At 50.6% G+C, this 11431-nt stretch overlaps 1 protein-coding gene across 1 annotated transcript; it reads left to right on the top strand.

Annotated features, from left to right (window-relative positions):
• Positions 1 to 1889: 1889 nt before the first annotated feature.
• DNAJB1 (DnaJ heat shock protein family (Hsp40) member B1) lies at positions 1890 to 5744 on the top strand. The gene is made up of 3 exons (XM_011384503.2): positions 1890 to 2305; positions 3491 to 4071; positions 4372 to 5744. The coding sequence occupies exons 1-3, from the start codon at positions 2095 to 2097 to the stop codon at positions 4600 to 4602; spliced, it is 1023 nt and encodes a 340-aa protein (XP_011382805.1). The 5' UTR covers positions 1890 to 2094; the 3' UTR covers positions 4603 to 5744.
• The last annotated feature ends 5687 nt before the right edge of the window (positions 5745 to 11431 follow it).

Genomic DNA, 11431 nt, shown 5'->3' with positions numbered 1-11431 from the left:
CTCTATGTTGAGAGCTGAAGCTCCGTCAAGGTTTCTAGAAGCGGAGTCCACTTTTCTAGTAACATTCTGAAGTGCCTCATGAATCTCCAGGTCAAAGAATCCTAAAGAGAGGTATTAGAGTTTTTTGTGGGGTTTTTTTGGGGGTGGGCGGGGGGGAAGGGGTTGGTTAAACAGTGAAAATTTCCTGAACATGAGCCAGGCTTATTTGAGGAAAGGGGAGGCCCTAAAGTTGCCCCCAAACACAAGGACACTCAGAGCCATATGAAGATCTTTAGAGGCCATCATAGTTTTAACTCTAAATTAAATTTATCCTGTAATATAAATACTAGCATATAAGGTGAGGAAGTACACCAACTCTGGGTTTTCCCCATGATGAAGATCCTCGCACTATTTATTAAACTTCTTAAAAATTAGACTCTCACTAATATTGGTTCAGGATCCTGGCTATGCCGTGCCTGTGGACATTCAGCTCAGACCCATTCTCCTAGGTTGGCCAGTGTGTGTCCTAGCCCAAAGTCCTTACTGACAGTTACCCCGGGGTCAGTGAGTGGCCACAGAGAGTCAGAATCCCCCTGCTGGACTACAGGGTAGGCCATGGTCATCTTTCTCAGGAGTCCCAGCCTGCACAAGGGCAGCAGTCACTTTTTGCATGATGCTGCCAGGAAGTGAGTAGTTCAGCAGCCCTCGCACTCAGCAAGAGGATTGGTCACCCCTTTGACAGAACTTCCTCTGTGCCAGGCCTGTTTCAGGCACTTTACTTATGTCAAGTTCAAAGCCACATGAGGTGGGTACAACCACTACTCCCATTGTACAGATAAGGAAGCTGAGGCCCAAAATGGCTCAGTAACCAGCCCAAGGTCATGCTACCAGGAAATGCTGGAACCAGGAATAAAACCCAGCTGTCTGGTTCTACCCTGACCTCCCAAGCAGTACTTCCAGTAACCTCCCCACTCAGCAACCAACACTGCCTACCCCCTCATCCCATACCCTTCCCAAGCGGTACCTCTTTCTGAGCCTCCTTTCCCCATCAGCCCTCCTAACCACATGCACCCCAGACTCAGAGCCAAAAGGGATCATGTCGCCCACAGAAGAAGAAACAGAGGCCCTAGAGGTGTAGGACACACACATGTCCCCCCAAATTACAAAGGTAATGGAAAAAAAGAAGGTGCATGCAAAACAGCCAGAAATATTTATGAAGCATCCACTGCGACTGGGTGCCAGACTCTATTCCAGGTCCTGGATACCCAGCACTGACAAGACCCAGTCCCTGCCCTGGTGGGGATCACAGGCTGGGAGGCAGGTGACATTTAGCGTGAAAACCAAGGAACAAGATAATTTCAGTGGCATGTGTTCTTGAGACACCGGTAAAGTGAAAGGCCTGAGGAGCGGGACTGGGAAGACCTCTCCAGGTGGTGAGCTTTGGTCCAGGGTCCTCACCTTTCTTTACAGGGACCCGTCTGGTGAGGACGGTGACTTGGGGCTCCCAAAGGCATCTTCTCTACTGAGAGAAGAGGGCGAGTGGGTAGTTTTGTTCCCAGAAGGGGTATCTAGGGCGGGAAGAGGTTAACCAACTTGCCCAGAGTAGCCTGGCAGGACCCGACCCTGTGAAATACAGGGGAGCAGGTTTATCTTCTCCAGGGGACGGAGTGGGACTGTTCTCCCCTGACCAGCCCCTTTCCGGAGCATCGCGTCGTAACCTGTTGACCCAAGCAGGGGGCGGGACGCGCGGCAGGCCGGATCATCCGGGGCATCCGGAGCAGTGAAACAAGGTCACGATTGGCTGTCCGCGGAGGGTGGGCGGGGCCTCCGTCGCTCAGTGCGCGCGCTGCAGAGAAGCGTTGCCGAGAGCCGGGCGGGAAGAGGCGTGGCCACACGCGGGCTACCGTTGGCGGTACGGCCCCGCCCCGGACGTCGCGCGTCGCAGGCTAGCCGGCGGCGATTGGTCGGCGCGGCGAGTGGGGCGGGGCGGAAGGTTCTGGAGGGGGCTGGCGGGCTCTGGAAGCTTCCGCCGGACGGGTATATAGAGTCCGGGACGGGGCGGCGGCGGAGCCGGGGGGACGGCGACAACTGGGCGGCGGCCTGCAGGCGGGGGCCATGGGCAAAGACTATTACCAGACGCTGGGCCTGGCCCGGGGCGCGTCAGACGAAGAGATCAAGCGGGCCTACCGCCGCCAGGCGCTGCGCTACCACCCGGACAAGAACAAGGAGCCCGGCGCCGAGGAGAAGTTCAAGGAGATCGCCGAGGCCTACGACGTGCTCAGCGACCCACGCAAGCGCGAGATCTTCGACCGCTACGGGGAGGAAGGTGCGTACGCGCGCGCGGCCGGGGACGCGCCCCCGCCGTTTGACAGAGGACGGGGAAACTGAGGCACGGCGGCATGACTGCTGCATCCTCGGGGGCGGGGGCGGTGTCTCGGGCTGCGAGCAACCCCCGCCCTCTGGCCATGCGGGTCTCGTCCCTAGGATTGGTGGCCGCCAGATGGGAGGAGGAGTTCTAGCCGCACTGCTCGCCCAGAAGCTTCTAGCATGTCTAGGGCTGCCCCTCCCTGGATGCCTCCGCCCACGTCCCCGATCGCCCCCTGTTGCGTGCCGAGAGGGAGACAGGTTTCTTCGGCTGGTGGCGCTGCGGGCCCACTGGCCCAGGCTCACCTGGGAGAAGCGGGGGGAGGTGCCCTGCCGCCCAGAGATGCTGGGCGCGACCGCTGGCTGAGCGCCGGGCACCACCTTCGTGCAGCGAGCTTGCAAAGGGGAGCGCCATTTCGCCCCCACCTCCCTCCCAGGCCCCTGGGAGGGTGGAGTGAGCTAATCCTTGCAAAGTGCTTACCCAGCTCTGCGCCAGGCACGTAGATGTCAACCAGCGCCCGCTGTGGCCATGTAGGTGCAGGAAGCGGAGGGGACCGCCTCTGCCCAGCCTCTCGGGGTAGTCCTCCTCAGGAAAGGAGAAAGCTTTCTTGTTTGTCCAGTTGCTGGTTGGTGACTCAGGCTGGCTTCTGGGCTTGGCGTTAACAAACGAAATGACTTTTTATGTAAGAACGGAGGTAGTTGTGCCAGGGTGTGAGAATTTGAAAATCTCCGTGTATTTTATCAACTTTTCTTATTCCCCACACCTCAATGGCCCTAAAGCGTTTAAAAGTAAACACGTTTTGAAAGCTGACTCTGGATCGTGCCTTTTTCATCTGATCTCTTAGTGAATTCTTTTAAGTTCGTGTATCATTTCGATGAGGGTGGGTCATTGAAGAAGTGAAGCAATCTCCCTGCCCCTAGACAGGGCCTTCTCAGAGCTTGAGCCCCTTCCTTGCCACAGCCATGCCACAGTGAAGTACCTTGGTGGGGTGTCTGTCTCTGCTGCTACAGTGGAAGTAGAGTTTAGGTTCTTCCTTGTTCACTCCTGACAGGCTAAAACAATTCCTATTCTGGTGACTCCCAAGTAGTTTTCTCTTAAGGAAAGTCTCTGGCCAACCATCTGATTTATTGGGATTTTGCCTTTCAGGCCTAAAGGGCAGTGGCCCAAGTGGTGGGAGCAGCGGTGGTGCTAATGGTACCTCCTTCAGCTACACATTCCATGGAGACCCTCATGCCATGTTTGCCGAGTTCTTCGGTGGCCGAAATCCCTTTGACACCTTTTTTGGGCAGCGGAACGGGGAGGAAGGCATGGACATCGATGACCCATTCTCTGGCTTCCCCATGGGCATGGGTGGCTTCACCAACATGAACTATGGCCGCTCCCGCCCTGCCCAAGAGCCCACCCGAAAGAAGCAAGACCCCCCCGTTACCCACGACCTTAGGGTGTCCCTCGAAGAGATCTACAGCGGCTGTACCAAGAAGATGAAGATTTCCCATAAACGGCTGAATCCTGATGGGAAGAGCATTCGCAATGAAGACAAAATCTTGACCATCGAAGTGAAACGGGGTTGGAAAGAAGGGACCAAAATCACCTTCCCCAAGGAGGGAGACCAGACCTCCAACAACATTCCAGCCGACATCGTCTTTGTTTTAAAGGACAAGCCACATAATATCTTTAAGAGAGATGGCTCTGATGTCATTTATCCAGCCAGGATCACCCTTCGGGAGGTAAGGCACCAGGTGGGGCAGTGTCTGTGCAGGGAGATAGCTGCTTTTTGAAGCAGTTTTGTATTTTTTTTGACATATTTCTGAGTACTTGGTGTCTACCAGACTTAGGGGTGCAACAGAAGCAAGACAGGCCAGGGCTCTGTTTTTCTTGAGCTTTTGTGCTGGTTACCTGGGTAGATCTGGGGGCAAGGTCTTAGCTGTAGAGGCCTGATGGCTCTTACACTACCCCACCCTGCCTCTGGGCAGGAATGAAGCTTCCTAAGCTATACTCCATCTAATACTGTTACTTTGCTTTTCAAGGCTCTGTGTGGCTGTACTGTGAATGTCCCCACTCTGGACGGCAGGACCATACCCATCACATTCAAAGATGTCATCAGACCTAACACACGGCGAAAAATACCTGGAGAAGGCCTCCCTCTCCCCAAAACGCCCGAGAAACGTGGGGACCTCGTTATTGAGTTTGAAGTGATCTTCCCCGAAAGGATTCCCCCAGCGTCAAGAACCATGCTTGAGAAGGCTCTTCCAATATAGTCACCTGTATTTGCCCAAGGACTTACCAGGGACCTTTCCAGAGCTCAAGGATTTCCGGACCGTTCCACTAGTTGTGGGCCCTTGAGAGGGCGGGAGGGCCCAGGGAGGGCTTTCATACTGCTGAATGTTTTCCAGAGAATATATTACAATCTTTCAAAGTCGTGCTCTAGACTTCAGTGGTTTTTCAAGCGACAGGGCAGCAGGTGGTGGGGACAGCAGGAGAAGGCATTCCAATCTGCCCCACTGGGTCCTACAGCCCTCCTGTAATGTGCCCACTCCTCTTCCAGGTCCTACCCAGGGCCAACAGGCAGCCCCGCAGTTGAACTTGAGCCCTCTCTCGTTCCTTTGCTTGTGGCCGTTAGGTGATGTCAACCTGCTGTTGGTTACCAGACCCTGTACGCTCTTCAGTTTCTGTGGTGTGACCAGTTCGTGTTTTATTCTGTATTTGTCTCCCATGTTTTGCTCTTCCTCTGAAGAATCCCATCTTTTGCCATCTCAAATTGAGAACCTAGACTATTTTTGCAGAACTGCCTGGCCGGCGCCCACAAGCAATACCTCTCATTCCAGCAGGACCAAGGGAGCCAGCCTCAGTGAGTGAGAGTGAGTTGCGCAGCCGCCTCTCCCTCCGGGATCAGGGGCCCTTTCGAGCTCTGGTTCTGGGGCCAAATGCACTCACCTAAGGGTCACACTCCTTTCCTGTAAGGCAATCTTTGGCACACCGGGGCTTCTTGGTGGCCCAGGTCATTTTTTAATGGACTCTGGACTCTCAAAGGGATCTGATCCTTTTGAATTTTGCACAGCCCTAGATATAATCCCTTTTGATAAAAGGGTCTTTACTCCTGATTACAGGAGCACTGTGGAACGTCTGTAAATATGTTTTTATAATTCTGTGTAAAGTTGGTGTGCACTCAAATGAAAGCAGTCTGTGGCAGGTGCTGCTCTCTGTACAGGCCCATGATGGAATTCAGAAGGAACCTTGGGAATGGGGGGTTGGGGAGTTGGAACGAATGTCTGTTCCCTGCAGGCCAGTGTGGTGCTCTGACCTTTAGACTCATTGTAAGTTGCCACTGCCAACATGAGACCAAAGTGTGTGACTTGTCAATGTGCAGCATGACAGCATTAAAGACTGATGCTAAACCTCAGGGGAGCGGTCCTGCGACTCTGTTTGAGGGCTCTGCTGACGGGTTGGGGCAGGCGTTGGACATCCCACCAAAGGCAGCCAAGGCAGGAGGGAGGGGCTGGTGTGAGGCAGTCCTCAAAAGATGACTCTCCTCTCCTGTGTTCAGTGTGTGGGGTGGAGAATGTCAATGCATCTGGATTTGGGATCCAGGTGTCCAGAGACCCCAATGGATCAGAGCTTGTCTTTTTGTGAGGATCGGGGCCAAAGTTAGGCATTTCTAGACATTTCTTCTTCCCGTTTTCCAGGGGTGGTGTGAGGTCTGCCCTCTTAATTCCCCTCCACTCCTTTCTTGCTGGGACAGAATGGGTGTCAGGCAGGCCCTGGCCAAGCCGGCCTAGGATTCCAGCCCAGTACTGGCTGCCCCGCCCTGGAGAAGACCATTTCCTGCCCTCACTTTATTTGCAGGCCACCAAAACTGCTTTTACTTTGTAACTTTTTTTAAGGAACTGGTTTTATTATAAGGTAAGTAATTACACAGGCTGAAAACAATGTATTGCTACTTTGCTACAAAATGTCTTAGAGTAAAAACTTAACACCATATTAAAGTCAACCTAGGAGTGGCTTTCTCTTCCCACGGAAACAATTTAACCGCTGAAAACAGTCTTAAGGGCAGTGCTCTAGAAGAGAACTTTCTGCGGTGGAGGTATGTTCTATGTCTTTAAATGGAAATTAAGGCTCAATAAAATTAAAAATTCAATTTCTCAGTCGCTCTAGCCACATTTCAAGTCCTCAGCAGCCACACACGGCCAGTGGCAACTACTGGACAGCACAGAACTAAAGGGCATTTCACCCAAATCAAAGATATCAGTCTCATTAGAGAAGAGCAGCCACACCGAGCAACCCTATTTGGGGTGTTATTCCAGATATCAGACGCAAAAGGGACCTCATCATAAGAGATGTTTACTGAACTACCTCAGGCACCAAGATGACATTTACTGCAGAATTGGCCCGGCCTCATTTGGGGGTCACAGATCCCCAGGGCTACCATCCCCTTGCCCCCGGTCTCCATTATGTAGCAGTTCCCTGTGAACTTCATATCGAAGTGCCATTGGTACAAAAGTACACAAAGTCTGTGCACACCGTTGTGGGAACTCGCAGAAACAACTTACCGAGGGTGTGGGCGGGGCAGTGGAAGTCCTCAGGGAATTAGTCATGGAGGAAAAATCAGGACTCCAGTGGACAGAAAGTCCGCTGCTTTGGTGCACATTTTTTTGCCCACACTGGACCCAATCGTGTGTCCAGAGGTGTTTGGTGCGTCCATTAGCCAACTGCTCCTTCCTGGGCTGCCCTTTATTGGGTTCATTTCCCATGCCATTTCTCTAAGCATCTTTGGGAGTCCCTGCTGTGTCATTACGTGTGGGGCTGCCCCTGTGACCCACCTCATCTTAATCCATTATACCAGCAGTGTCATATTTTTACAGGATTTAAGCATAGTACAAAACTCAATGTATATCTGGTGAGAAGATGAGTTCCCTCCCACCTCTGGGCCTGCAGTATAGATAAGCTGTGGCATCAGAGATTTTTCTTTCATTTTTTTCAACATTTATTTTTTGCACATCCTCAAGCAAGTGCTTATATAAGCATAATTGCTAGATTTTTGGTTTCAATCATTGGCTGTGGTAGTACCAAACTTGCAAGGGCACATAGAATGAGAATCCTCCCACTCTGCTATTAGAATCCACCCCCAAAGAGTGTTCCCAGTGTCTCCTGTGCCTTTCCTGAGATGCTGCACGAATGCATTTTTCTGTTTTTAGACAAATGGTACGTATGTATGCTCTGCATTTTTTTCTCACATAACGCATTGTGGAAATAGCTTTCTCATTCCTGTAACTCTACACCTTTATTCCACCACGTCCACCCATGTGGGTGTGAAGATCGAAGTCAGTGTTTGGTAGCCCCTTTCCTCTAACCATTGTTCTAGCTTCCAGGTTTGAGTCCTAGGTTAACCACTTCTAGCTGTGGGCAAGTGACTTAACCTCTCTATGCCTGTTTCTTCAACTGTATAATAGGCATAGTGATACCATAGGTCTCTCCTTATCCGAGGTCTCACTTTCCGTGGTTTCAGTGAACCGCAGTCACCTGTGGTCCAAAATATTAAATGGAAATTTAATAAGTTCTAAATTGCACGTCATTCTGAGTAGAGCAATGAAGTCTCCCTTCGTCCTGCCTGGGGCATGAATCATCTCTTTGTCCAGCGTATTCACACTGTGTATGCTCTCTGACCATCCCCATTAGTCACTTAGTAGGCGTCTCAGTGATCAGATCAACTGTTGTGGTATCACAGTGCTTGTATTCAAGTAACAGTTTTACTTATTGGCCCCAAGGCACAAGAGTAGTGATGTTGCCGATTCAGACGTGACAAAGAGAAGCCATAAAGTGCTTCCTTTAAATGAAAAGGTGAAAGTTAATAAGAGAGACCACATTCACACAACTTTTATTACAATATGTTATAATTATTTTATTATTCATTGTTGTTAATCTCTGTACCTAATCTATAAATTAAACTACTGTACATAGGTATGTATAGAAAAAACATAGCATATGTAGGGTTCGGTGCCATCCACAGTTTCAGCATCCACTGGAGGTCTTAGACCATACTTCCCACAGGTTTGGGGGCACTACTGTAGTACCTCTTGTAGAGTTGTAAGGACTTCCAGATACAGATACACACTCCCCAAGGCCTGGCATAGAACCAGCACTGTGTGTCAGCTAACATCACTACACCCTTACGTGCAACTCTCTTAGCCCATAGCCCATAACCCCAAAGACCAGGGTGTGTCCCAGGTCTATTAGGTCAGTGCTCTCAGCTGAGCTTCAAAAACCAAATCGCCAGGCGAGCCTCTGAGACCCTCAGCTCAAGGCCTGGCCCCAACCCAGCCCAAGGACACTCTACTGAAAGCAGGCTCACTCCCCTGTTGTCTTGTGACAACCTACTCACTCAACAGAGGCAGCAAAACATCAGGATTGAGCTACCCTGGCTCTGAATTCAGGATCTGCCGCTCTGCAGCTATGTGTCCTTTGGCAAGTGACTTCCCTTCTGAGTCTCAGTGCCCTCCTTTGAAAACTGGGAAGTAAATGAAGGTACAGACTTCATAGGAGGGTTGTGAAAACTGAGCAAGACAGTGCATCAGGAGGCAAAAGAACATAGTGTTAAGAACTCGGGTTCTGGAGGGTGGCTGTGCTAAGTTCAAGTTCTCAATTCCCCTAGCAAACAACAAAACCTCTCAGAGTCTCACTTCCTTACCACGTGAAACAGGACTAATCATAGCAGCCACCCCTTTTCATGCCCCAGAGCTAGAACTCAGGGATCAGATCAACTGTTGTGGTATCACAGTTGACCCCTCAGCGGACCCCTGAGGACTTCGCACAGACCTAGCTCAGAGCAACTGTTTGATTAAATGGGTAGTATCTCTAGAACACTCAGGAGAAAAATCTGGCCCAGGTCTTTTTGAATATTACTTCTTCTCATTAGTTACTAATTATCGAAGCCCACGGCATAGTGCCTAATACATCATAAGTACTCATCCATTCAATAAACATTTATTGAATACCTGCTGTGTGCTCAGCCCTGCTCTCAATGCTGGGGATAGGGCAGTGAACAAAACTAAACAAAAATTTTATCTTTGTAGAGCTGATGGTCGCGTAGGGTGGGGGGGGTGAAAGAAAACAATTAAGAATAAATAAATAAAGCATCTAATGTGCTAGATAGTGATGAGAGTAAAGGAGAAATAGAAAACAAGTGGATAGAGAGGGTTGGGAGCAATTTTAAGCAACAAGATCAGCAAATGCCTCACAGAGAAGGTGATGGTTATGCAAAGACTTAAAGGAGATAAGGAGGGAGCCAGGTGAATAGTGAGGAAAGAGCGTTCCAGGCAGAGGGAGCAACCCGTGCAAAGGTCCTGAGCTAGGAGTGTGCCTGAGTTGTTTAAGGAAAAGCCAGGAGCCCAGTGAGGCTAGAGTAGAGTAATGGCAGGAGGAGAGATTTGAAGAGGGGAGGTGGAAGGAGGAGAGATGGGAGGAGGGGAGGACAGGTTGGAGCGATGGAGCAAATGATGCAGGGCCTGGTGGGCTGCAGGGAGAACCTTGGCGAGAAGAAGAGCTTGCGAGGATTTGGGTTTTGATTTTGTCTTAATTTTCCTTTGCCGGGAGTGGGGAGGTGGCATATCATTTGCTTGTAAGATAACTTTAAGTCCCTGAAATATGTGATCATCGGTCTCTTGAAATTTCAATGCACTAAACTTCCATCTGAAAATAGCACAACACAAACAATAAGCACCTATATTTTCTATGAAAATCTAGTCCTTAAAGTGCACACGTTCCTGTTCCTTCCCACAGACCTGAGAACACTTTTCTAGGTCTGCCGATTCCATTCTTGTCCAAGATGGCATGGGAGTCTGAAACTCTGTGATTCGTCAGTCAGACGTCTTCTCTCTTTGTCATAAGGAGAGGAAACAATCTCAGGAACACTCCAGAAGGTCCCACTCCAGAGCAACGAAGTTTCCTTGCAGTCACTCACCATCTTTGTATCACTAGTGCCCAGAGCGGTGCCTGGCCCAGAACTATCTGAGTGTTTGCCAAATGAGTCATTGAATTACAAAGTGATTCAGACAAGAGGATCTACAACATTTGCCCTATGACCAATCACATCAGGGTGTGTGCAGAGGAAGACCCACCTAGCCCAGGGGTCTGCTGTGGTCCCCCAGAGAAGGGGCCTCCCACACTCCACTTCTTTAACTTCCACCTGCGGGAGTAGATGTTCTCTCTGGCTCCAAGAAAGGCTCTCTTTCCTGGGGTCCTGCTCCTACATCATGATTCATGTATTTGTCACTTGGCACAGCTCCTGAGGGCCAGCTCAACACTAGGCCCAGGGGGCACAGCAAGTGACAAACACAGCAATCTGGGGGTGCCTCACGGAGCTCACAGCCTTCTGGGAAACAGACCTAACTAAACCAAACATTTTAGTGTCTTAGGACTGACATAACGAAGTACCTCTTACTAGGGGGCTTATAATAGGAATTTATTTTCTCACAGTTCTGGAGGCGAGAAGTCCAAACCCAAAGTGTGAGCAGTGTGGGTTCCTTCTGGAGGATCTGAGGGAGAACCTGTCCCAGGCCTCTCTCCTGGCTCCTGGTGGCTGCCAGCCATCCTTCACATTCCTTGATTTATAGCTACATCGCTCCAATCTCTGCCTCTGTCTTCACATGGCCTCCCCTCTGTGTGTCTCTATGTCTTCTGTGTCTTATAAGGACACGTATCTTTGGATTCAGCAGCCAGATTAACCCAGAATAGCCTTGTCTTGAGATTTTTTATTACGTTTGCAAAGACCCTTATTCCAAACAAGGTCATGTTCACAGGTTACAGTATATGGGCACCATTCAGCCCATTACACCAGGCAGGGTACTTACTATGACTGATAACTGGGAGGGCAGGGACATGGCAGGCCCTGGGCACACAAACCAGGGTACGGAAGGTTGTCAGGGCTCAAGGATGGGCCACTGGAGCTGAGGCCCCATGGAGGAGGTCTCTAAATATACGAGGGGTGTGGACTCAGCCAGCCTGGGGAGTGTAAGGCCCTGAGGCAGGGTGTGGCCAGAGAGAGCAGGAGAGAGTAGGGTAGGGTGTGCCCAGGATTAAGACAGGCCAGGCGTC

Source organism: Pteropus vampyrus, unplaced genomic scaffold (genome assembly GCF_000151845.1).
Source record: "Pteropus vampyrus isolate Shadow unplaced genomic scaffold, Pvam_2.0 Scaffold583, whole genome shotgun sequence".
Taxonomy (NCBI): Eukaryota; Metazoa; Chordata; class Mammalia; order Chiroptera; family Pteropodidae; genus Pteropus; species Pteropus vampyrus.
This window is presented reverse-complemented; position numbering and strand designations above follow the sequence as displayed.